The sequence below is a fragment of the Oxyura jamaicensis genome, chromosome 8 (genome assembly GCF_011077185.1).
Source record: "Oxyura jamaicensis isolate SHBP4307 breed ruddy duck chromosome 8, BPBGC_Ojam_1.0, whole genome shotgun sequence".
Taxonomy (NCBI): domain Eukaryota; kingdom Metazoa; phylum Chordata; class Aves; order Anseriformes; family Anatidae; genus Oxyura; species Oxyura jamaicensis.
In genome coordinates this window covers 1,500,580-1,527,838 of record NC_048900.1, presented here as the reverse complement: position 1 = coordinate 1,527,838, position 27,259 = coordinate 1,500,580, and the positions used below count along the sequence as shown (strand labels likewise).

Genomic DNA, 27,259 nt, shown 5'->3' with positions numbered 1-27,259 from the left:
ACCTGAGAGAGAAAAGTCAGTAACTGTGAAGAAGGAGAGCTTAGTGGAGAAGAGGGCTATTCGCAGGGGGTGAGGTGATTATCTCCTGTGAAAAAGACTGAGGCCTCATTCATCACGTTAAGAAGTAAGGAGGGATTATCTTGGAGGTGAATTATAATCAGCCCTTAAACCAAATACGTGTTTTTTTAATACCTGCTAGAGCTGTGACTTTCACTTCCTGTACTTGTCTTTTGAAGTGTTTTGTGGTCTGCCTTGAAGATCAGGACTGAGCAGGGAGGGACGGCACGATCCCTCGGTGTGAGGCCTGTGTCTGCAGGTGATGGGGGTTTCTGTTCCCCATCAGTTGGCTCTGCAAGTTCATTCCACTGCACAGCGGCTGCCTAAGTTTCACCCACATAGTTTCCCCGAGGGCATTTGGTGCACTGCTTGAAATATGCTTCATTCGAGGAAGTGCATGTGGATCTGGGTATCTCAGGGGGTTCTCAGGTAGGCGGTGTTTATTACAGTCAAAGTGGAGATCTCATGAGAGCAAAAAACACTTTTCCAAGCCAGCAGTAGGTGTAATGGTGGAGGAACAGTTTTCTGAGTTTTCTCATTGTCAGGTAGGATGATTTTGTACAAAGAATTTTCAGTTTTGTGTTCTAGCTGTTCTTCTTTGACTGTTTGTTAAATCTTATAAAGCAGCTATAGATAAGATCTTATTTTACCAAAAATGTGACATTATTTCCCTTAACAATAGCTGAGTCCTGAACTGTTTTCTGATACACAAATGATATTGGTCTTTTGCAGGAGCTTGTATGTAAGAAATGATTCTTGGAAATAAATGGTTTATGGAAATGCTCCTTCAGAGCAGAATTCTCTCTTCACTGGAATGTAAACAGAATGTGGAATCTTCTTCCAACGTAGCTCCGTAAGTCATTTGTTTAATCCTATTTGCAGTGTTGCTTAGTGTGTGGTAGAAGGGGGGTTACAATACTAACAAATATCCAGCTCTGTATTGAACTCTTGCTGCTCGTATTAACTTATATACTAATTATGTCTTCCAGCTAGTCTAGAATATTTGTCTCTCCAGCAGATAAATTGAAGAACAGAGCCAGTATTTTGAAATGAATTTATTAACAAATACCACTTTCGCAGTTTTAGTTACATCAATGGTGCTACGTGGAAACATATCTTCTTTCTAGCTCCTTTCTAGATTTCATCAGGCAGCCTTTTCCTTGATTTCAAACAGAATTTTTTTTTTTATGAACAAAGCACTATTCAATGCCGAGAAGGGAGAAACAGGCACTTGGAGTTTACTCCATAGATTGTATTCTCATAAAAGAAATGTGCTGTGGCTATTCTTTCACTGTGTACACATGTGCTATACAGGGAAAAATCTGTTTAAAAAAAAAAAAATGCACAGGTGGCTCTTAATGAGTTAGACTTCAGTGCCTGCTCAGAGGAAAATACAGCAATTTTGATGAAACTAAATTCAGTTTTGGTGTCTCTTCTTGGAGAATACATTGTTGAGGTACTATGCTATCTTTATTCCCCTGCTATTCACTATTTGCCTAATAACTGATTGTTCATTGTTCTTGTTCATTCCAAGTAAACTATGATATTGGATGATGTGCAGAAAAAAGAGGTGACTTTAAATAACTTTCACATGTTCAACTTCTGTTGCTTTCTTGAAGCCTGCATTAGTGATGCTGTAGGTTATATTTGGCTAGAAAGGACCTTGGCCGTGTAGAGTAACAAGAGATGACAAAAACATAGCAGCTGTCAGACTTTAATCCTCCTTTCAGTTTACCAGTTGCAGCAAAAAATGCAAGCTAGGATGTAGACCTGGCCTTTGATGTAAGCCATATTTTCTTGAAGGTGTATCTGTTACTTCTGTGTTTCTTTCATCAAGTATTTTCTAAGGCAGTTTAAGAGGCTATCAACACTGTACAGTTTGTGACATGACTGGGGCTGTTTTGTGCTAGTTCTGATTCAGGGGGAATGCAGAAAATTATGTATTCAATTTGGCAGCCAAACTGGAAACAGGGACGAAAAAAAGCTCTGAACACCTGAAATGGAAAAGTACTTTGGTGAAGAAAACCCCAAACGTCACTTAACATTCACGTAACATGGCAGATGTGGGGTCAAATCATTTTTTCTCCCACAGTATAGAACTTCTTCATGTTTTAAATCATGTGCCAGCAACAAAATATTTCAGAAGCATAAAAGCATTTAATCTTAGGATTTCTAACTTCCATCACTTTCAGTTTCACTTCTGATTTTTTTCTGCAAATAAATGGTTCACCAAATAAATTGATGAATTCTAATATAGACGCATGTTAGTCTATGGGGGGACCAAAATAAAAGACTAATGCACAGAGTGGCGAGGCATGAAGAAATGTATGTCTGCTTCAGAAACAGCAAAAGGACTAGAGCGGGATACGTACTCAGGCCAGCAGAGCTTATTCTTCCTTGCGTTTTCTAAAACGTGCCTGGAAATGGTATAATTATAGTAAAATAAAATGCCTTTTCAAGAAGTGTAACAAGGACAGAGAGTCTGCTGTAGCTACTATATGCTTTTCCGAAAGGTTTGGGAAACTGAATGGTATCCATTGCTTTGTAGCCTATCGATAAGTATAGGTGGAATTTCTTGTTTATCTTTTTATTGCTATTGTACATTTATCTAACAGTTTCAATGACTTTTCCCAAAATAAACCTTTAATACTTTTCCTGATCATGTGATTGCTGATTATACTGTTTAACGCACGCTCCCCATGATAGTTCCTTGCTTTCACATTAAATGACTTTACAATTGTTTGTCCTGGCCTGATTTTGACATCTGCTGGATCAATTACCCGAATCATCAAAATCTTTTTGAAGCTCAGGGCATTGTTTTCTGTGTTTGTTTTTCTCCACACTTGGAAGACTTGAAGAATTTATGACCACTTACTTAATTTCTAAATTTACACCACATTTTATTTAGTGGTGGGGAGCTTTTTTTAAGGTAAAGAAGTTACTGAACAATACTTGAAATTAGCACAAGAGGTAAGTAATGTCACAGCTTGTTTTAGTTTGGTTGCTTAGTTTTGGGCTTCAGAAATTCTGGTAGAATTGGGAATGGAATTCTTCAACTGCAAGCAATTGTTTGCATATATGCAGTGGAAGAAGGGTCCGAGGAGGGTGGTGCCCTGGCACATCCCTGAACGAAGTGTGCTGGAGTGGCTGGGGAAGGAGACTGGAGGAGCGAGGACAGGGAACAAACAGATGGGAGACCTGGAATTGTTGGGGATGGCGGACTGAGCCTAGGCTTGTACCAAGGCCCTCAGCATCTATGGTCTGATCTAGTGCATGTCCCATTCCAGAGCTTCGCACCTAGGACTGCTGGATTCCAGTGGCCCGCGTGGGCTGCAGTCCCTGCTCTACCAGAGCTCCTGCTGCCACCGGCCACCCTGAGGTGATGCAGGAGGTCTGTGCGGAGGTCCAAAGGTCCCGCCGGTGCGGAACAATTTTGGTTTCCGTACGATGCCGCGTGGCCGATGATGCCCTAACGGCTCCCCCCGGCCTCTGACCGCACAGCTGCGGCCCCAGCCCTGCCCCGAGCGCCGCGCGCTTTCCCGCTCCCCGCCAGCACCGCGCGTCGACGGCGGGGGCGTGGCCTGGCAAGACAGGAGGCGTGGCCTCCGCAGGCTCCGCCCCCGAGGGGTTCAGCCGGCCAACGGCGTTGGGCGGGCGTGAGGGGGCGGGGCTGGCGGCGGCGGCCCCGGGGGCGGTGGCGGGGCGGGGGCTGCGCTCCATGGGCAGCGGGGCGGCGGCGCGCAGGGCCCGCGGCGGGCCGGCTGCTGCCTGCCTTGGCCGCCGGTCTTCGGTAAGGGCCGGGCGGGGCGGGCGGGGGGAAAGAGAGAGGGGGCGGCGTGGCCACCGCAAGGAGCGGCGGGCGGCTCGGCCCCTCACGGGACCCTGGCGCTGGGCTCTAGCCGGCAGCAGCTGCCGCCCCGGCGGGACGGTACGGGGACGGGGAGCCGCGGGCTCCGGCGGGACTGGCGGTGCGGCTTTCCCCTCCGCTGCGCCGCGCGTGCTTCATTTTCCCTCCCAGCCGGGGAGCTGTGCTGGGAGAGCACGTTTCTGGAGCAACTCTCTTTTGTGCTCTCCCTTCCCCGTGGGGACCGGCAGCGCCTGGCCCCGGACCAGTTGCACGCGTCGGTAGCGAGGCCGGGGCCCGCTTTTCCTCCCCCGGCTTCGCTGTCCCGAGCCCCCGGCCCGGCGTGGCTCGCAGTGCCCCGCGGGAGCCGCTCCGCAGCGGAGCAGTAACCGGCCCGCGGCCCGCAGCTCTCCGGCAAGGTGCCCGCGGGAGCCTGGGCTCGCCCCGGAGCAGGTCCAGCCCAGCACGCTGCCCTGAGCTGCCTCCGGAGCTGGCCCGACTTAAAAGGGACGAGTCTGGTTTAGATGATAGGGAAATCTGTCCTGATACAGATAGGTAGATAGCGGGTTCGTTAAAGGAGAGGAGGTCGGGCGGTTTGGTTTTTTGTTTTTGTAATTGCAAAGTGGCTTTGTACCCCTGAGAATTTTATGTGGGAACAGAGGAAAGTTGCTTAAACATTATGCTTGATGTTTAATGTAAACCGCACTTCAGCTGAGCTGTTTAGAATTGCTTAATTATCGGCGTTATTTGTGTGGACTTATGTGTGCTCCTCCAGGTACAGCCTGTAAACACCACACAGAAAGCAGAGCAGCTAACCTGGCTTAAATTCTGAAGTTTTCTCCCCTGGCCCCCGCCCCCTGTGCGCAGGCCCTGGAAGCAGTGCCAGGGTAATTACAAAAACAACTGCTCTCACTGCCTTTCCCTTGATATTCTGAAATTGCAAGGAGAAATAAAGTAGAAATAATGGGAGAACAATTGCACTGCATTAGAATAATGCCTGTTGAATGCCTGTTGAGGTACGTTGGAGGAGTGTTCAAAATATTAAAGGCACTGTTACTTTAGTCAAACCCAAACCAGAAATATGGACAGTATCCTATTCCAACCTGCATTTAATACTCAAATAGTAGTGGCTTATTTTTCTCTAAAAGTGGTTGAATTTGAAATTCCAACTGGTTGGTATCTGCAACCAGTGGTAATGTTTTAATCTGACATGTTCCTTTTTTTTTCTTTTTTTTTTTTTTTTTTTTTTTTTTTTTTTCCCTGTAGTGTAAATGTTGAGAATTTCTCCTGGTGTTGAGAAAATAATAGCAGGTATTGTGAGAGCTGCTGGAACCAAACCTGACTCCACCACCTGAGAGTTCGCTGCTTGGGAAAGAAGGGCTTAACCTGACGTGGTTAGCATTCTGTTTTCCCAAAACTAAATGAATGCAGATAGTGTTTTTTGTTGTTGTTGTTGTTTTTTTTTTACTTGCACCAATGTAATAGCCTCCAAATCTGAGTATTTTTATGGTGGAACTTCAAGGTGCACTAAAGCAGAATAACACCCTTCAATCTAACTGCATTGAGACTTGCAGATAAACTGTGCCACTAAAACGTGTAAAATGGCTTCACTTTGCAATGCCTTTCCTTTGATTGGCTTTCATATTAAAAGATAGCAGGTTTAAAGGCCCATATAACTTCTTTCAGGATGTTTTCGTTTCTAGGTGATAGTCAAAGTCTCTTGCTCAGCACGATCTACGCAAAGAAAATCACCCTATCAGATCACGGCTGGCTATTATCTTAAGAGACAGGATGCTGAATGCAGCTTGGTGGCTGATGCAAGCTGGGTTGTTGCTTGTGGTCTGTATCAGAAAGGTTTTTGCAATTGTTTTCAGTTGTAGTAACATTTCATGGTAAAGAAAGGGCAAGTGTAACACCTTAATTCTTAAGGTTTCCAAAATAAGCACTTGAGGAACAGACTTTTTCTCATGAAATAAGCATGCAGCATGCTTAGCTTTAGAAATGAGTTTTGCACACCACTGATTTTTATTTGCTGTACAAAAAAAAACAACCACATTTGAACAGTCAAAAACCTTTATAAAGCTTCAGTTAAACATTGTAATGCGAAGTAGTGTCATCTTAAAAGAATTTTTGGATCTTGTCAGTACAAAATGTTACATCACCTGTATTTCTACACTAATCAGCATTTTCCCTTCTCCTCCTCCTTCCCCCTCCCCCAATTTTTAAGGGCTTCAACTTGGGCTTGTCAAATGGACGTTAACCAATACTGAATGTTGACTGCGGGAGTTCTATAAGCACAGCGGCTGCTGGGATGTTGCGACAGAACGGCGGAAGTAACAAACGTGGTTTGGGATTAGCCCGGCTGTCTACCTCCAATTTCTTCACCATCTCTAATTCAGGAAACTGGGGAATGGGGCGCAGCACCAAGAGCAGCTCTCTGAGCAGCATTAGCTCCAACTCTGATTGTTATGACAATCCTGTTGTGGATCCAGAATATATCATGCAACTGGTGAATGATGTCAGAAAATTTGCAGATGTGCTACTCTATTTGAAGGAAGCCATTCTTTCAGAAGGTATGTCAGTTGCTTTTTATCCTAAATTCTTAGGTTTTCTGAAACTCCCACACCTCTACTCATATGGTTTTATCTAGTGTTTGCTGTGGTTATCTTCCCCCTTACTTCTCCCCTTTATTGCACCCCCCCGTGCATGATGGTTATGGGAAATGGTGGTTGTTACTTTGGGTTCTATGTTTCCTCATCAGAACACTGCAACCTGTTTCATAATCAGTCACGTAGTGCTTTTGAGCATGTAATATTTAAAAGGGCAAGGGGGAATAGTTTTTTTTTTTTTGCAGGCTGTTGAGGCTGCAACTGAAAATAAGTGAGACTGACAACTGATTAGTTTTTAACCACTTGAATGTTCTTGTAATTTCAAAGAATTATGTTAATGTTGGCCATGTTCCAGTTTTCTAGGCTCGTACTGGAAATGATTGATCTGTTTTGTTCTGCTTTGATTGTTTTTTTTGAGATGCTCATATGTTAGTTTGAATTTAGGGTAGAAAGAAACTTTGTGCTTTCTTCCTCTACATGATGTTTACCATCTTCTGCCAGCAGGTGGAAACTGCAAAATTTTTGCTTACGAGGAGTGTTTCTCATTGTGCCTTCAGATTCCTTTAGGGAAAAGATATTAGTCCATGTCTGATCATCAGAAGGAAAGTGTTTATCTACATTTTACAGAAATGTTCTCATGTTAATAGCTGAACTGACATCCAAAGCAGCTTTATATAAATGTCCTGAATATGAAGCAGTGTTGCACTTTTTTTTTTTTTTTTTTTGCCATTCCCCATTTTGCCATTGGTAGTCTTAGTGCTATCAATATCCGTTTTCTCTTTTTGGTTTGAATTTGCCAATAAGCAGATTTGGGTACTGTGTAGATATTCAGAAAATGCTGTTCCTGGAGAGTAAAATCATGTTTAAAGAGCCCTCCTCAGTTCAAAGGCAGTGAATTTGGTAGTGTTCATCTTGTATACTGGGTCAGTGCAACGCTTGTTACCTCTAACTTTGTATGTGGGATTACCACTTTGTTTATAGATCTGATACTAAGCCTTAGCAGGAATGAAAAGAATGATTACCCTGTGATTTCAGGTCTTGCATTGAGCCTTCTTTGAGGAGGAGAAGGCCTGACAGTGAACGGATCCGGTGCTATGTAAACCCAAAGTGCTTGAGTATGCACACAGCTGAAGCAGCTGTACCAAAAAGTGTGAACAAATCTTAACAGGGCAGTAACTTGAGACTCGTGATTGCTTCATGTCAACAGTATTTCTGCTGAACACACAGGATGAGCACAGTTATTTGTGAGGTCAGGTGTCTGGTGCCTACTGACAGTGAAGTAGGCATCCTGTTAGGAAAGGACTATCAAAATAGGAATGTATTCCAGCTGCCATGCAGTGCTTGCTAAGTAATATTCAGTATAAAATTTTGGACTCGGAAGGTTGGAGAAGCTAACGTGGAACATGAGAGCTGTCTTCTTGTTTTACATTAGATTGCAGAACTAATGTGTGAAACAATGTTGTTCATTTAAAGGATTATTTATAAAGGAGAGATGTTTCTTTTCCTTCATTGGGCACATTTTTTGGATCTCTGTCCCCAAAATCTCATCATATAGTGAGTTCTGTAATATTGGGCTTGCTTACTGCTGGCTGGAGACAGCCTTTCTGAAGCCGAGTAGTTTGGGTTGCATTTTTCCATCCTATCTTTAGAAATGTTTATAGTTTTCTATCCAAAAATTGACAAAAACTTACTAAGGTGGCTGAACACTCTCTTTACACAACTCTGGCTTGTAAGGCTTGCAGTTTATACCACCATTCTGGAATTACTTGCGTGATTTATTTCAAGGTGGAATCAATTGCAGGTACAGGATTTTCTTTTCCTTTCTGGACAGCATTAATGTAATGACTTGATGTATTTTTTTGTTGTTGAATAGTAAAGCTTTGCTCTGAAGTTCTGACTTCATGAACCAAAAATAAGTTCTGCTTCTAGCTGCAGCAGACATCTTACCCTGATGTGCATATACTACGTGCATCTTCAAGCAGCTCAGAAGCAACACATGTAAGTGGTGCAGCAGGGTTGGGGTTGCAACCACAAGCTCTGGTGTTTTTTGTCTGGCAGGCGTTCCTAGAGCCTGGTGCAGGTCTCTTGACTTGTGACTGCTGTTCCCCAGTTATCTTCAGCCTCTACTCCTAGCCATAGCGTCATTGCTTTGCCAGACTCGTCTACAAATTCCTTTGCAGTGCACAGTAACTTCACTCTGGCCACGGGGCTCAGCTGGCTCCAGGCTGCTCCATGGCTCGGGTCTGCATCAGTCGTGTGCTGGCGCCTGGAGGGGCTGGCCCTGTGTGCTGTGCCGGCGGTCAGGGCGGTGTGTGCCCTGCTCACGTGAGCTGCGCACTGCCAGCCTCTGTGGGTACTTGCCAACAGCTCGCTTAATGTTCTCCTGATGGAGTGATGATATTTGGAGTGAAAAATTTAAGCTATTTTGGTCTACAACATGCGTTCATGTCTTGACTAGATCCTAAGTGTCTTGAGATACAGAGTTATACTGTTTTGAATGGTACCAATGCGAGTCAATAAATGAAAGACCTCAACAACTTCATACTAGGTGGAGAGTGTTAGATAACTGAAATTTCTCAACCATTTTTTGTAAACTTTGGTCCTATTTCTCTTTGCATTACTTACACTAATATCACTTAGAGCAGCTTCATTGTCGTAATACTGAATGAAACCTGGCTATTACTTTTAAGTGTAGATAGGTAACAATGATTGCTATCTGAAATCTACGAAACGGGGAGTCTCCCTGTTGGCACCAAGTAGGAAACTTCCTTCTCAGCAACACACAAAAACTAAACAAATCATCCCCCTTCCCCAAAACAACCAACCCACCCTCTGAATGGAATTGCCGGCTGGAAGTTTTTCAGCTGCTTGGACGTGAGGGAGCTGCAGTTGCCTCTGGTGGTGAGTGAAATACCATGTGTTCCCTGCACTTCAGTTCAACTCCCTCTCTGACTCTAGGCATTGTACTTGCTGGTCCTAATAATGTATTATTAGCAATCCATCTTGAGGCACAGGACCAAGGCGCTTACCAAGGTCTTCATTAAAGAAGAGCTGCATGTGTTTTTTGAACGTAGGTCAATGAGTCCAGTACTGTTTTGCAAGAGAAACTGTATTTAATTCTAGCTGATGACAGGCTGTATCTGCGGTGGTTGAACTGCACAAACAGTTAATGGATCAATCTGTTGGTGTGGTCTTAAGTTAGGTTTCCAGATGAGTGAGATTGTGTCATATGGCTGATATTAGTAAGGATAACTTCATTGTCGTCATGTATTTGTGCTCGAGCTGAAAGGCCTGGTAATTTTGTATCATTAGTACTTTCTGGGGTCAAAGATAATTGAAGTGTATTGAGGAGGCTCAAAATAAGTCAGTTTTCTTTCCTTTCTGATAAGAAAAAAATGAAATCAGGGGATCCCTGAAAGGAAAAAGGGAATCCCTGCCTGGAAGGCCAAACTTGAGTGTATATGCTGAATTAATACCTAGAAGACTCAACACTATTTTTGTCACCTACAATCTGTGCTACTCCTAAGACTGTTCATCTGGTGTTCAATTTTACTGATGGCATCCTGCATTTGGTACCCCAGGTTTACTTCTTGTCTCAGTTTTAATGTACATGTTAAACACAAGCTGTGAAGATGTGATGGCTTGAAAGCTGATGGGTTTTCTGTTTGTGTTTTGAGTCCAAATAGTGGCTTTTCAGCTATATGTTGAGAGTGTGAAAAAGTGTCTGCTGGCTCCAGCTGGCACCCCTCCTTCAAATGGTAGGACATCCAGTGAAGTACAGTCTAAAGGCTGGAGCTATCTTGGATCTTCAGAGGTAGTGTTACACAAGAGAAGAAGTAACTTGCCACAGTTGAGAGAGCTGCAGAAACTGAACGGTTGTTTGGCTCCCACAGACGTGCTGAGGGCCTGGCAACCTGACCACAGGACTGAAAATACTTCAGAATTTGAAGTGTGTGGAATATACCTAAACTACATCTTGTGACTTGAAAGAAGGTTAATTCTTGTCCCAAAGCATGCGTTTCATGTGTCTGCAAATAAATGCTCTTCAGTTTTATAAGTCTGAGTGACTTTTGCATGCAGAATATCTTCTTTTGGCAGAGAGGAGATATGGGGTAATTACTTCATACTGTCCAACCTCTTCAAAGTATAAGGATGCCTATACTTTATAGAACTTGTATAGAAAGTACCTAAGCCACTTTTGGGGGGTGAAACATAGAGGACCTAACTCCTACAAACTTCTATTACAGAATTTATTGATTCAAAAATAGTTTTGCTTATTGGATAGATGTGCAAAGTTGAGAATCTGCCTAAGAAAAGGTATTTCTGTGAAGCTGCTGCCATCATAGTCTGTTACTGCCCATAATAAATTCCACTGCTGCCTTAAGCAGATGATGTCACTGTGGTCTCTGCTCAGATGACTGTCGTTTACTTAGATTTAAAAGGATCACACAAAAGAATATTTAGGGCACAGTCTGAGTTCCTAATTAGAATATTTTACTTAGGGCTTCATTTTTAAGTAGTAAATAGTAGCTTTTACTTGCATGAAGTCAGAGACGGGAAACATTCCTGTTTCCCTGGTCTGAAGATAGTTAACTACTAGTTTTGTGACATCTGCTATTTATTTTTTAAGGAATGTAGCGTATGCTTCATACTGTAAGGTCTGCCCTTGGGACTGTGGGAAACAGTGTTGTATTATGAATAGCTGTAAGGGTAAAATTTGCATGTGGTCTGAAAGTGTTGGTGTAATTATACTTTATAGTCGAATATATAATCGGCTTGACTCTACTTCAAAATATATTTAGGTGTTACTGCTTTCTTTATCACACACTTTGAACTAATCTTCAAAGTATGATATTGTGTGCTTCATGTGGGCAGTTCTGCATACTTTTCAAGAGCAAACGCTTTTTTCCTCAAGTTCATCCTGTCTTCAACTAATGCAAATTGGAGCTTATTCTAAAATGGTAATGTACTCTTTTTCCAGATAGATTAGAAAAAACAGCAAGGACTAGCAAGGTAGAGCTCTTGCCTTTCATCACAAGTTGCACTTTGAGGATCAGATTTCACTATCTGGTTTCTGAGAGTTTGATAAGGTGTTGGTTTTTTTTTTTTTCTCCTTCTCTTATCCAAAGCAGAAGTGAAAATACTGGTGAAGCTGGATGGCCTGGTCAGGAATGCTTGCATCCTCCTTGTAGCAGCAGCAGTACTTTCAAAAGGATCAGGAATGCTACCAAACTTGAAATCTATCAGGCCCTTATTCTTGAAAGCTAGATATTCAGCCCAGTGGACAGGACGTCTGTAAAGGTGTGTCAAGTTAAATAGTTTCTCAAAATAAGGAACTTGTAGGCCCTAGTGACTTCAAAACCACTGTGGAGATTAGTATTAATCGCATGCTACGCTAAAAGCCAGAAGTTGTCTACTAAATATAGTGCCTGAGGGTCAAAGATGAACCATTTCTCTTCACTCCTTCCAGGTTTGACTGTGTGTTTTTTCTCATACTGCTTACATTCTTAGTATGATTAAGGCACTGCTGTATCTTAGCTTTTTATTTCTTTATCTGCTTGTAGTGTAAAACATTCAAGTTCTCTGCAGCAAAGTTCTGAGGCAGTATTTTGGAAAGTTAGCTTGTCCTGTTTTGCTAGGGAAATCTGAAGTTCATTAGCTTTGGCAGTGAAGATTGCAGATTGAAATTATGAGAATTTATAATACTGAGTGTAATTCTGTTTGTTCTTTATTCCAGTTTTGTTGCTTCTTAGTGGAAGCTGCTGTCTTTGATACACCTTAAACTGGATGTATTACCTCTCTAATGACACTTCAGAGTCTAAAAATGTAACTTGTAGTATGGTAGTAGTATTGCTTGATAGGTGGGCAAACTGCTTTAAGCAAGGTTCTAATAGTGTTTACCTTTCTTTGTAGCACTGCCTGAAAGATTATTTTTTTTTGAGTGATGTATTGTTTTCTTTAGTTTTGGGGGGAAGATGATGCAGTTTTTCTTCTTGATAGTGTTTTATGTCTGAAATTAAAAAGCATTTTGGGGAAGGGAAAAGTAAAATGCTGATAGAGCAGCTAACTTTCAGGGACCGTGAGAACACAGTGATTATCAAATATGTAAACAATCTGTTTGTGAAGTGATTGTGACCTTTGAGAATCCTGAATTCATGTGAAGCGTAGCGTGTTGTCTTTTATTCCATGTAGCGCAAAAAAAAGGGAAAATAAACCCTCTGGAACATAAATCCTGTTACAGAAATCATGCCGCTTCAGAAAGCTAACATACAGACTGAAGTGGAATTTCAGGTTGATCACTTACAGGATCTATTGAAGTGATATATACATGTAATATCTGCGTTATGATTTTGTAAATTTTGTAACTTACTGTTAAAATACGCCTTTTTTCATTTCTTTGATTTCACAGCTCTGCTCACCCTTGGTTCACAAGGGACTAACGGTGTGTTTTAAATGTATTAACTTACAATAACTTTGTTCAGACTCCTGCTGAATCAAATAATGTGTTAAGAGCTGAATTCTAGCAGTTTGCATTTGCTGTTTTGGATATTGTTGCTCCCGTAACTGGCAGAAGTGATCTTGTGAACTGCAGTAGCAGAGAAGCTGAGATTCGAACAGACTGGGGCAGGTGTGAGGCAGCTGGGCAAAGCTGAAAGTGAATTTCTGAAAGTGATCCTGCAGAAATTCCAGCTTTTTCTTCCCCCATCAACAGCTGGAATGATAGTACAATTCTGTAAGTGTTGAATATCTACCAGATATTGTTGATCACTCATGTTATTATAAAGCTTGTTATGTTTAGTACTCTGTTTTAAACCATGCTAATAATGTATTTGTCTTTAAATTTAAGTGTGAGTTGCTGTGGTCTCACCACTTCTTTCTGGTAGTGGCAGTAGTCCTCTGGTGATCGCGTAGTGCTCCTGTGAGCAGATCTGATGGATTACAAGTCCTAGGAAGAAAACGGAATAGTTTTCAGCCAGATCAGCTCTCTGAACTGACTGGCTGTAAGGTTGTACAGAGTACAAGCTAAAGAGGGAGAAGGCAGCTGGCAAAGGAACAAGTGGCCAGAGGTTAAAAATGGAATGAGACTTTGATGGTTGGTGCACTCAACCCTGACATTACAGCATACACTGTGATGTCAGCTCTCCCAGCTTTTTTTCTGTCCTCTCTGTTGAATGTTATGTTTGGCAGAGATATATGAAAGGTGGTGAGGAAAGGACTGCAAGCAGAAAACGCCCTTTGTAGATGGCAAATTAATCAGTTGGTTGAGCTTTAGGCATATTTGAATTGGACAGTCATCTCTTAAACTCACCTTCTGAAACTTGCTTTCTATATGTATGCTAAAACAGAAGTGGTTCTGGTAGTCTTTCTGACCTGGAAATTTCTTAGCATACCCCTGCACACATATCCATATCCTAGTAGTCACTTCTAAATGTTAGTACTGCCAATCTGAATTGAAACTGGTCTTTGACAAATGTGAATGTCTTTCAAGCTAAAGGATGTAAACAGAGATAAGACCAAAGTAAATAGTTCCTTAAACTCTTTGTTTTAACAAGTTAAAAATTATTACTAAGAGCTCAAAGCCAATAGTAGTGATTTACTCATTTTTCACAGCTTTTGATACTTTTATGGTAAAACTTGCAGGGGAAAAATAACCAGGCCTGTAAACATTTTAGAAGAGCTCCATGACCACAGCACACTGAAGACCTCGTGTTTTTTTTTCCTATGCTTCCCTTTCCTTCATGCTGTTGTGTTTTTACTGTCTCTTTGATGAGCAGAGCACTGAGATCCCTGGTTGTGAGTCCTGTCCTATCCAGTGCTAGATTTCTCAAACCTGACAATTTCTGCAAAGAAAGCAGAAGTTTGATGTACTCCAGAGAGCTCAGTCCATAAACACTAGTGAAACCTGTATGAAGGAAGCCCACAACAAGCCTATGCTATTTAAGTTTACCTTCAAACCTGATGGGAGTCATCAGTAGCTACAGACTGCTTTTCCCAGGGGGTGCTACGCTTGAACCAGGGGAGAGAACTTCCCACCTGTCTTGCTTCTTCACTTCAGGTCATTCCAAAAGCTGTTTTGCCCAAGCTGCTTGTTTCTCTCTCACCAGTCTACATCTTTCAGGCTTTTGTTAGGGAGTCTTGGACTCTCAGTGGCTGTGACCTAAGGAGAAATGGAGGAATTGGGCAATTGCTTTTCTTTGCAGGTTTGTACTATTAGGATGCTGCTTAGTTAATCTGCAGTCATGGAACAAGTCTGCTGTTTCCAATTCTCTGAACGGTGTAAGCAAAAACACTTCTTGAAGTTCATTTCAGCAAAGCCGTGCTCTTCATAGTCAAAGTAAAGTGTAAGCTACTAAATAAACGCAGGTTGCTAATGCTGGATAATAAATGCTGTTTCCTCAATTTCAGGGTTTGGAGAAGATTTAAGTTAAACAATAACTTAGTGGACTGGTAGACAAGTCTGTGGTTGATACCACCCCCCTCCCCCAGCCACATACTCAGCATTCCTGCAGAACAAATGCTCACTTGTTGCTATAGTGTCCAGGAGCAGCAGCCAGGAGGGGTGTGTGTGTCTTGGCTGCCTGTGAGTGTTTAAAATGTAAAATCAACCTTTATGGGTACTCCGGATATTTTTGTTGACTTAAATAATTAGCATATCTGTCTTGAGGAAAACTTTCTTTTTATTATGAAAGCACCAGCATTTTCCATTTTCATGTTGCTTTGGAAGTCCAACAAATGTAATACAAGTAAAACCTCCAGTCTTTCTCCAACGTGCAAAAGAATCTCAGGACATCTCATTTAAAGAACCTTAGTTTTTTATTAATGAGAATTAGAGCCTTTCCTTTCCACAGCAGTAACTAGACTAATGAAACTTATTGTAAGATTAGCAAGATGAAATTTGAGTAGTGAGGGAGAAAATCAAGTCAGATTTTCTCTTATTTGACTTTAAATGTAAAGTTAGGCCTCTTAACAACAGAGTATTTTCTGATATAGTTGGCAGCTTCATCGAGAAAAGGGAACACTGGGACACACAAACTTGTCTCTCTGAGAACTCTGCACCAGCACCTGAAGGATTAGACTTGATCCATTTCCACTGAAATCTTCTGTTTTAAATGGCCGTTTCCATGAATGTAGGAGTACTTGTGTTTAAAAAATATATATATCCGCTATTGCTAAAATACATTATAGCATATCCACAAATGTATTCTGTTTTATCATTTCTCTGATGCATGAATTCCGATAAATTGCAACGCAAAACAAGAACATCAATACAAATGGTTACTGTGAACCTAACAGCATAGAAACAAGTTCTGATTGTCCCTTTAATGATTGTGACTTCGTGAAGTTTTCATAGACTACATCATACCTTCCCTCTGTTTCATTGGAAGTGTGCTTCCTATTTATGTTGCTAAGTCACAGAACTGAAGCTAACTTGTTTCTTAATTCTGAGTAAATGTTCATGTAACCTGGCAGTTGCAGTGATTTGGTTGTTTTGTTTTGTTTTTAATGTCTTATTAATGGATTGGAGTTAGAACTGTATGGCAGGATAATAGGTTTGATATGCGGCTGGGACCTTGATCTTCATAGGGAGCTGATTGCCTTTTTTAAAGGAAAATAGGGATTTTATGGGGACTCGTTCCGTTGTCTCCCCTAAAATGTCACTTTTTAATAGAACTTTCAAGTGACTTATATGATGCTGTAGCAAATCATTATGTTCAGGTTAAACTTTCATCTTAATGACATCCATTATAGAAGAGTGTAAGTGGAAAGCATAGGACCAAAGTAGTTTTATTGTAGAGGCTGTGATTTAGCTCAACAAGAGATTCTTCCTTTTTACCATTTTCCTTGCTGTTTCAAAGCACTTTGTTGGGCTAATTTTTAAAAATCTGTAGGAATTCATGTTTTCCAGTTTTAGTTACCTTTACTTCACAGACTCTGTCAGCCTAGTAAGGTGAAGATTGGTTGATCAAACTTAACCTCTTTGGAGCTGTGCTCTGCGTTGTGATTAAGCTGCTTGAGATATTCGAGCAAACCCAGTTATTAAGTTTGAAGTGGCAATGAAAGCTCTATTATTGTTTAAATTTCAAATGGCAATGATGATGTATCTAATGCGTGGACCATTGAAAAGCTTTTAAAGGAATTTAGAGGACTGATTTCTGGGGTTATAGTTCTCAGTTGCAGTGCTTTTACATGTGAAGCATCATTTGGAATGCTTCTGGTTGATTTGGTCTAGAAAGGCAAATGAATAGAGAATGAATGTGAGGACTTCATGGACTCATTTTCTTGTAACTCACGAAGTAACATACAGACTCTTTTGACTCTATGTGCTGTATATTACGTGGGTTTATATTATATTACTATTACATTTATATATTTTTAAAAATGTAAATACTAAGCAAGGAGATAGTGACAGTGATACCGCTCATGTGGCCTTGCACACTGAAAGCTGAAGGGAAAAGGAGGCTATTATTTTGGAAAGAATAAGGTTTCTATTTTAGAAAGAATAAAGGGAATCTCTAGTAATTATGTCTTAATTACCTTCTAGTTTCAAGAATCTGCAAGATGTGGAAGGCCTGGTAAGGAAGTTTCAGCTAAGATGTATTGAAAAAAAAATTGGCTTTGTTTAAAATAAGTTGCAGGATTGTAGATGAATAATTTGTAGGAAATATATTTGTTGGATGGAGTTTAAGCACAAGTATGTTCTCTCTTACTCCATGCTCATCCCTTTTCAACAAAGGGCTTTTACATCTTGATGGTTTGGGGCCAAATTTGAGTGCAGGTCAACAAAATGGACAGTGGTCCATGGTCACACAAGTAAGTTAACTGCTGCCAGTGAAGGGCTGCTGAAGGAGGCAGCTGCTGAAGGAGGCAGCTGCTCAAAGGATGATCCCAGATGTTTTGTGCTTCGTTTGGTAAGATGTGAATTGTTTACCTGAAAGCATGGTAGCGTAAGTGACTGAAATTGGCATTGTGCTGATTGAGCAAAGACAGTTTGTGAAAATGTGAAACAAAGTGACCATGATAAATAGCTTATGTAGTGATGAATAAGGCGAAATTAACAGTAGGATTAAGCTTGCAGAGTGGTCATATTTAAATGCTCTCTCTTATTCATCTTTGAGCCGTTGTGTAAGAACACACTAACAAATGTAACAAGAAATGGAGAATTCCTTTTAGCAGTAGCTGGCTTCAGCTGATGACTAGACATGAGAAACAGGCTGAGATCTTAATTAGAAAGCAAGTAATAGGTCTGGAGCATGTAAGTAATCAATTTCTTAGTAATGAGAGAAGCTTGTTGGGCATCCTCAAATGCTGCATGCCTCTGGATGAAAAATGAAATGCATGGGGCTACTAAGTATGTAGTTGACCAAGTTCTGCCTGTTTCTGTTACAATTTTCTCCTTCTGTAACTTTTACTTGCCTGCACTTCCTTTTGCGTGTTACTGTTTTGGTTTCTTTGCTTGTTACTGTTTTTGTTTTCTACAACAGCTGTGTCAATCCAGGATCATAAAGCAAACCTTCTGTGGTCTGTCTTTATTTCACCTTTCTATTCTAAGTTATTTGTGAAGAAATACTGCTCAGCTAAAAATATATAGTGAGCTGTGCTGTGGGTTGTTGTTGTCTTTGGGTGTGTGCAAGTACTAGTATGACATTGCTTACTAGTACAACGAAAGTGTTTGTGTCTTCTCTCCATAAAAAATAATCAAAGATGCTTTGGTGTGAATTACCTGCTACCAAAGCATTGTGTTGCAGTGGGGATTGGCTGTTCCTGGTTCTAGGAAATGGGAAGATTTTGAAAGTATTTCCTTTTGAGCATTCAAATGGCTCATCGTTCTGCTGTCACCTGTGGAAGTCATATAGCCAGGCTGTACTCTATTGTTGGGTGGTTCTTTCAGCAAGACTTCAGTTAATCCTTTATGTTCACCACTTTCCCAGATAATGGATGCAATTGGTGACTACTGCAGTGATTTGAATATTACTTAAAATATAAGTTGATTTTTTTTTGTTTTCTCTTCTTCAGCAAAATAGAAGTGGAATGCTATCACACCCTATATCAGTCCATAACTGTGTTTAAAAGATCCTTTAAAAGAAATGGACAAAGTAAATTCACCTCTTCTTTAACATTATATAATCTGATAATCCTGGCTTTGTGTGGTCTTTTGAAAACTAGGTGGGCTGGCAGCAATAAAATAGCTTCTGCACTCAGTCAGTGACTTAGGCTAAAAGTGGAAGGAGCAGCCATGTAGAACAAATCATATTTAGACTAAAAGTAAAATGAGTTAAAGGTTAAGTATTCTTTGATAATGGTTTACCAAAGGCTAAATTCATTTTCTTTTGAATGAATTAAAAATAAAGTCCATACTGTCCTTTCTGTTTGGTAGTGTGATCAACTTTCTGGGGATGTTTTTTTCTTTTCTGACTTGTGGTGCTTTTAGGGGATGTGGTGTTTGTTTTCTTTTCCTCCAGAAATTTGTGTTGTGAAAGTTCTGGGAGGGAAAAAAAAAAAAAGTAATACTCAATTTGAAGCAGTACACAAGAAACATAGTTGCTTGATGAGGCATAATTGTTTTCTACTTCTTATTTTATGAGCATCTTTGGTAAACTGGGACTATTGTGCTAGGCTGTAGTGAAATGCCATTGACTTAGAAATTAGTAGCATACTACTAGAAGGATAGCCAGTAGTCAGTAATCTTGATGGATATGACTGGTGAAATGTTACTGGTCTGACAGTGTAATTGTATTCATTAAGAATGCAGTCTTGCATCCACTTGACAATTTACAATTCTGACTTCAAAATGTGTACTGGAAGTGTTGACATATTACCCTTACCTAGTTTTATTCTTGAACTGCTGGCATATTCGGGGGGGGGGGGGGGTGATAGCGGAGGAAATATTAATAGTGGCTAAAACGGCCCTATAGTTATGCCACTCACATTTGTCAGAAGCAGGTAAATATGGAAGGAAACTTCAGCAGTTTTCGTTCTTGTTTTTTGGTCTTTAATGTTTTATTAACAGAAAATTTAATATATTCTAAAGATTAAACTGCATGGCTGAGCACATCTAGGTTAGTTGACTGGAATCTCAAGAATACAAAAGTTGGAGGAATGTGGCGTACAGCATATTGAAATAGATTAATGAAAAGCTGCATTGTGGTAGGTTTTTTGAAAGGCTTCCTCCCACACACAAATGCGGAGTTTATCTGTGAATTTAAATGTGAAATGGATGTGAAGTAACAACTGTTCTGTTGATATCAGTCGGCACACCAAGCATAATGAAAACATTTAACTGTTTTCAGTGTAGGCAGAATTAAAAGATTTTGATTATTCTAATGTATTTTACATGTGTACACTATTTATTGTGACTTTATTGGGTTAGAAACTGGCTGGGTAGCCAGGCCCAAAGAGTCGTGGTGAATGGAGTTAAATCCAGTTGGAGAATGGCCACTTGTGGCGTTCCCCAGGGCTCAGTACTGGGGCCACTCTTTACTATCTTTATCGATGATCTGCATGAGGGGATTGAGTGCCCCCTCAGTACGTTTGCAGATGACACCGAGTTAGGTGCGTGTGTCGATCTGCTCGAGGGTAGGAAGGCTCTGCAGGAGGATCTGGACAGGCTGGACTGATGGGCCGAGGCCAACGGTATGAAGTTCAACAAGGCCAAGTGCCGGGTCCTGCACCTGGGGCCCAACAACCCCAAGCAGAGCTACAGGCTGGGAGATGAGTGGTTAGAAAGCTGCCAGGCAGAGAAGGACCTGGGAGTAGTGGTTGATAGTCGGCTGAATATGAGCCAGCAGTGTGCTCAGGCGGCCAAGAAGGCCAGCAGCATCCTGGCTTGTATAAGAAACAGTGTGGCCAGCAGGTCCAGGGAAGTGATTGTCCCCCTGTACTCGGCTCTGGTGAGGCCGCACCTCGAGTACTGCGTTCAGTTTTGGGCCCCTCACTACAAGAAGGACATGGAGGTGCTCGAGCGAGTCCAGAGAAGGGCTACGAAGCTGGTGAGGAGTCTGGAGAAGTCTTATGAGGAGCAGCTGAGGGAGCTGGGGTTGTTCAGCCTGGAGAAGAGGAGGCTCAGGGGCGACCTTATTGCACTCTACAGGTACCTGAAAGGAGGCTGTAGCGAGGTGGCGGTTGGTCTATTCTCCCACGTGCCTGGTGACAGGAGGAGGGGGAATGGGCTAAAGTTGTGCCAGGGGAGGTTTGGGTTGGATATTAGGAAGAACTTCTTTACTGGAAGGGTTGTTTCGCATTGGAGTGGACTGCCCAGGGAAGTGGTTGAGTCACCATCCCTGGAGGTCTTTAAAAGACGTTTAGATGTAGAGCTTAGGGATAGGTCAGAGGTTGGACTCGGTGATCTTGGAGGTCTCTTCCAACCTAGATGATTCTGTGATTCTGTAACTTTTCTAAGATTTTTTTGTTAGGACATCTTAGTTTTTGCAACTTTAATTTCTTTAACTTCTAATCATTTCTAATTAAATTGTACATCCTTAATTGTCATGGGTTTGTCATTATACCAATTTAGACTTATAAAGAAATTTGGAATCAAAATAGGCTACTTTACCACCACCACTATGCCTAAAAAAATGCAAAAAAAAAAAAAGCACTTGAGCTCCTTTACAGAGCCATGGAAAAAAAATGTTTTTATTTGCTAATTCTGCCTGCACGGATGAGGGTAATATTTGCTATAAAGAGTGGCAACCCCCTGTCCTCGAGCAAATGGCTGCAGGCAATTGATTTGGAACAGAAGTGAAATAACCTGGTAAGATTTTCTTGTACTGGTTGTAACTTATGTCCAGCATTGGTAAGGTATGGTCATTTGGGACCAAAACAGTCCTTCCATGCTTAAAGCTCCAGACAAATACTGTATGATAGCAGCTTTCCCACGCACCACATAACTCCTTACTGGCAGTGTTTTTCTTTTTGTAACTAACAGGGGGAAAAAAAAAAAACAGGTGTTGCAGAAGTCTTGAGTCTGGGGTGTCCCTGATAATGGCATCTTAGTGCCTAAGTGGTACTTAGACACCCTTCCGTAATGTGTCTTCGGTATGATCATTGTCTTATTGTTCCTTCTATGGGACCCATTCAAAGGCTTTTTATCTTAAATTGCCTCATTGAGTGTTTAATGACACTTATCTTAATCAGAGAACAGGCTTTAGAGGTCCCGAAGCTTCCTGTGAAGTGTACCTCAACTTTCAGGGAGTCATCAGTGGCTTGCTAACATTAAGACCTAAACCCATCTGCTGTCTGATAATGATTTGAAGGGTTTTGACTGGAATGTGTAAAGTAAGAACCTGAGCCCCCACCTCCTGACCCGAGGTGGGAAGCCATTTACAGAGCTAACCCTGTAGGGTCTTAGCTACCTACCAAATAATTGGGATGTCTGCTTGTTTTGTCTGTCACCCCAGTTCCCACTGTTATAAAACCACATACTGTCCATGCTCAGGTTGGGGATGGGAATGGAGGTAGGAGACATTTGAGGCAATATGGATGTGCTGTAAGAGGCCCTGCTGGCTGATGTCACTCAGCGCGAGGCCTGCTGTGGGTGGAACCTGCATTGCCTCAGCTGTGACGAGCGGTAGGTGTTGGGCGCCCGTGTGCTCTTCCTGTCTTCTTCCATCCTGGTATTTCTTTCTTTTGTATTCTGTGAGGAGTGGGATAAATATGTATACTTCTTTTCTGTAAGAGCAGTTGAAAAGAGGATTGCCACGAAGAACAGCTGCTTTCTTCTTACAGCACGTTGATAACTCCCTGTAGGTGCGATTCGTTCAAGTAGAACGTGACTGGGTAGAGTGATGTGTTTTGGTCAAATGACAGATTTCAAAAGAGCAAGGTGGATATTCATGTGGTACTCAACAAAAGGTTTTCATGCGGGAAATCTTGCTTGGAACTCTTTTCTATCAGAGGATAGTCTCATGTTTTTATCCAAGAGCAGTTGTTCTGAAAAAAAAAAATCTGCACTTTTACACTGATTTCCTCAAAAAGTCAAGGAAGAACTGCCCTTAAAATATCTAAAACAGCAAATACCAGATATTCTTTCATTTAAACCTAAATTTGTAACCTAATTTTAAGATAAAACCTAATAGTTTAGGGAACCAACTTGCTAAATGTGAAATACTTGATGTGCAAATTATGTTTTTATAATACAATAAATGAAAAAAAAAATACTAAATTTAATGTACTATACTCAATAAGCATTTGCATAAAATATCCATGGAGCCTCATAGAATTGGATATGTACATTATTCTTCTAAAAATAAGTCCTAAATTTTGATGCTTCTATGTCAAATGTAGGGTTTGGGGCTACAATTTTTTATGCCTTCATTCCTAATGAAATATCAAATGTTCGTAGATTTTCTTTATTGAATTACTTGTTTAACTGTTTGTTTTCCACAAGTGGTCACATTTGCTGCAATATAAAGTGATTGAAGTACTGTTTGCAATGAATTCTGGAGCCCATGTTCCGAAAGACTATGAATTTGGTGTAGTATCTCTTAATGATGCTATGATAACATTGCCATGATACTGAACAAAAAAGGTAGGACTGGTCAGCTTATTTTGAAAAGTTCTAGTACAAGGGAAAAAAAAAATAAAAAAAAATAAAATTCTAGATTTAAAGCTGTTTTAAGGTAATTTATTCCTTGGAATCTTCAAAAGTAGACAGCTTCTCAATATGTTGAATAATCTGGGAAGAAATGAGCTCAGCAGTCATAGCTGAAAAGTATATACTTTTCACTTGGCATAAATCTTCCTCAGAGGTTTTTACAGTAGTTTCTTAAAAACATCTGTTAATTTTTGAGTATTTTATTAGCTATTTCTGCAGAAATTAATGTTCATCCCTCTTGGGAAAATTCATAAACAGGTCACATTTTCTCATCTGAAATTCTAGAACAAGTTATTTCACATGTTGGGTTTCCGATAGTTGTTTGTGGTGGTGGTGTTGTGTTGTGTGGTGGTGGTTGTTTTTTTGTGATCAATTACAAAGGCAATATTCAAAAAAATGTAGTGGTTGTTTTGTGGTGAGAGGTAGGTCTTTGTCTGTGACTCTTGTGAACCAGGTAAATAATGAAAAGTTGATGTGGATAGACGCCTTGTTATGTGCTAGAAAAGTGCGTTGGGTGTTTTTATTTTTCCAGGTGCTTATGCATGCAGAGCAGGAAAATGGCTGAAAGCAATGCTAAGGATGTAACGGACACTAATGCTGTTTTAATGTGCTTTTCTATGAAGAACACTGCTAGCTGTTTTATGCAGATGATTAGTTGTGTGTGGTTTTTGGCTTCAGGCCTACAGGTTTCTACCAGAGCAGAAATCATCGTGGCTTAGTTTTTGTCTGAACCATTTAATACACTGAGTGCGACTTGAACATGAGACTGTGCTACAGCAATTACAGCTTTCGTTTTGTAGCAGTATATGTGAAAGTACAAATTTCACAGAAATGAAGATTTTTATAAATATACAGGATCTAATTTCAATGCGTGCTAATAGGAATAGTTGTTTCATTTCCCAATGAAACTTAATAAACTAACTGTAGTCAGAGATGGATCTTGAAAGCCTAGGTGTACAAGGCTCAAAGCCAAGGAGAATAAATAATCCATTTACAATTGTTCTGACAAAAAAAAAAAAAAAAAGAATGAAAATACAGTTAGCAACACCTGATTTGCTTTAACAATATAGCTTATAGACTTTGACTTTTGAAGGATTCGTAGCTATAAGTCCTGGGTTTCATTCTGTGTAAAAAGACTTCATTTGATTGCCACCTCTCCTGCCCTTCTCTAAACCATTCACACTGGCTTGCATAGCTCAGAGGGGAGGCATTGCTACTGTAGAAATTGTGACTTTCTTAAGTAGCTGAAAAATAAGATTTCCTAAAGTTCAGGCCAGCTGCTGAAGAACAACAATAATTAATTTGGTATAAAATCGGTGGAGCAGATGAATAATACCCAAACTGATCTGGGTGCATGCTTGTATTTATTGCACTTGCCAGAGCACATAATACAAACTCTGGGCTCATTTCAGGGTGTTCTGCCAGCTTCACCAGTAGTCTGTCAGCTGTGAGAAGACAGGCAGCTGATTTAGCATCAAGCTCGAGGTACATTCAGGTGGTGTCTAATGATTAACCCCTTACCATTTTGAACAGCCTCAGGCTGCTTTATGACTAGTCAGCACTCTGTGCTGTGTGGCAATAGCATTTTCTGGCACTGGACAAACCTAAAGATAGGTTGCTTGTCACCAGCCCCTTTACGGTTTCTTGATGTTGAAAGGAGAGGTAGGTAGCTTCTAATTCTGTGCCATAAAATGAGGCTAAAGCATGATGACTTCCCTAGTGCCACTGGCAGCTTGCAGTCTTTCTAGAGATGTTAACACTACAAGATTCTAGGATAAATTATTTCAGAATTTTGAGTTTTTGTTTTTCAGTTACTTAAAATGCTTTGTTCTTTATATTTGCAGCATGTTTATACAGCCAAATAAAGGAATAAATGATAGCTAAGGCTGCTGTTATTCTCATACCTCCGGAACCATGGCCACCAAGAAATAAAATACCTACACTGTCATTGCAGTAAATAAAATTTGTTCATTTTATGTTTGTACAATTAAATAAAATCACTTCTAGCTGATACGTATATTTTGTTACAAAAGCTTCCAAGAGACTAGAATAAAAAGCACTGATAAAGGTCAGCTGTACATGTGGTCAGCCCACTGTGTAAAAGACACTTCAACTGTACGCTTTGATTTAGATCTTGAGGTTTTTGACTGATAGTGACCTCTGTCAGATCAGACAAGTAGGGCAGGCTGCCAGGAGTGTTAGTGGGGCTAAAGAGAGGGAGGAGGAAAGGCAGGAATAAAACAACGGGTTAATCTGAGGCTGTCTCCCAGAGCTGTGGATATATGAATTAGGTGATTTCCACACAGTTCACTGCTGTATGGTTGTTTTGCTTACGCTGTGATGCTCATTGGGAAGTCTCATAGCCATTTGGATGGGGTTCAGAACTGACTGCTGGCAGTTTCCTAGTACACAACATGGGCACTGTTGAACCTGACAGTAACACAACTCTAGCTTAATGTTGTCTTTTCTTTCTTAGCTTCATTCTAAAACTGTTCTTTTTTTATTATTATTATTAAATCTCAGTGACATAAGTAGCAATACCATTTAAACTTTCTCAGTAACATAACAGAAACAGAATGTGGATTACTGTGATGCAAAAAATGAGAATTTTGGTAAATAAGAGATGGCGGTCTTTTAGCCAAGGTGTTGGCCTTGCAGATTGAAACATTGGGTACTCAAACATAATCTGTCTGAATCCTTCAGATAAGAGAGGAGTTTGTGTTCTCACCCAGTTGCATTGTCATTTTCTTGAACTAGTAACAGCTTCTGTGGATCTAGTTAGTTATTTCATATTAGACCCCTATCAAAGACAAAACATTAAATCATACTTGTGAAGGGAGATAAACTGTGAAAAAAACACAGGTTAGCTTGTTTTACAATAAAATTTTAATGACATGCGAGATGAGTGTATATGTGTTTCCCTCGTAGTTCAAAGTCTGGTCTGTGTGACTCTAGAAAGAATGCATGGTGTGTTATTCCACGCTGATAATACAAGAAGTGAAATGCACGTACTAGAATAATTCAAATTTTCTGTTTCTAATAAGCTTTGTGTGGAAAGCAGGATATCGTTATGTGGTGTTCACTGGACTATTTGCTTTGAATGTCTCGCGTGTAACCTGTCTCCAAGAATTTTTCACAGATGTGTTACTTCTCAGCTGTTTTATCTAGACGGCCTGTGACCGGTTTCAGTTTCAAACAAATGACTGTCACCAGCTTCAGTTTTAAATGAGCTTTTTTAGCTGTGGCATAACAATAGTTGTGTAACTGGCCTCTTTTATCTCATGGCTTCTGGAAGTTGGGTGGTAGACGATGAGTTTGCTGTTGCTAGAAAGTGCTGATGTTCTAGGTGGAACAGCTGTGACCAGGATGGCACATGTCCCTTGCAGGGGTCTGAACAGCAGTGAAGGGTGGGTGGTGGCAGTGCAGGGGAACAGCTCTATGTTAGTCCACATTGAAACTTTTCCTGGCAAACGTTAGTTGAAATAAACGGCTTCAGAAATGTTTGGGCCAACAATAAATCGGATCAGACAAAAGAATGCCAGCCAACTGACACAGCAGTGCTTTTCCCAACCATGTGTATTGTGATCAGCCCTGACTTGGCAGGGAGGGTGACTGGCGCTGGCAAGCTTGATTAGCAAATCTTCCTTTGTTTTGGATGAATCCATAGCGGTAAGGCCATTACTGCTAGCTAATGTTTATTAAACGAGGGCTTCCCTTTGAGAAATATCTACAATTAAAATAGGTAGCATATTTTTTACACTAAGGGTAGCTGTTTCAATCACATTCACGACCACTCCATCGAGGAGTGGGAGGCTAATGCCAGAACAGCGTGCTCCTCAGGTGGAAAGCCTGTTGGTCAGGCCAGCTACTTTGCTCTACCGTCCTTGTGTATTAGATTTTTCTGCAGGTGAGTTGATGCTGTCAAGTAAGATCTTAATGTAGGTTTGTCAACTTTGAAAACAAGCTTTTTATGTCCTATCTTTCTGCCTCTGCAGAACACACTTCCCTTGCAGTCGCCTTTACATTTGGAATCAATTTTTTTTCAGCTGAAGTAACTGATGTGTTAAACCCCAGTGACAGAAGATTTGCAGAGCAACTACTAAGCTCTCCCAAGCCATTTTTGTTCACTTTTAGGAGCTCTCTTTTCTTTCCGGGCAG

The 27,259-nt window shown here is 40.8% G+C and overlaps 1 protein-coding gene across 5 annotated transcripts in view; it reads left to right on the top strand.

Moving 5' to 3' along the window:
- The first annotated feature begins 468 nt into the window (after window positions 1–468).
- The window catches only part of ARHGAP29 (Rho GTPase activating protein 29), a 59,880-nt gene continuing 33,089 nt past the window's right edge, over window positions 469–27,259 (top strand). For 3 of the 5 annotated variants that reach the window (XM_035333883.1, XM_035333884.1, XM_035333880.1), the window contains exons 1-2: window positions 3,797–3,847; window positions 6,129–6,474. In XM_035333883.1, coding sequence (XP_035189774.1) covers window positions 6,213–6,474 — 262 coding nt within the window. In that variant the 5' untranslated portion in view covers window positions 3,797–3,847; window positions 6,129–6,212. Of the gene's footprint in view, window positions 487–789; window positions 911–3,796; window positions 3,848–5,274; window positions 5,293–6,128; window positions 6,475–27,259 lie in introns of those variants that run through there. The other 2 variants (XM_035333881.1, XM_035333882.1) reach the window with 2 other exon arrangements.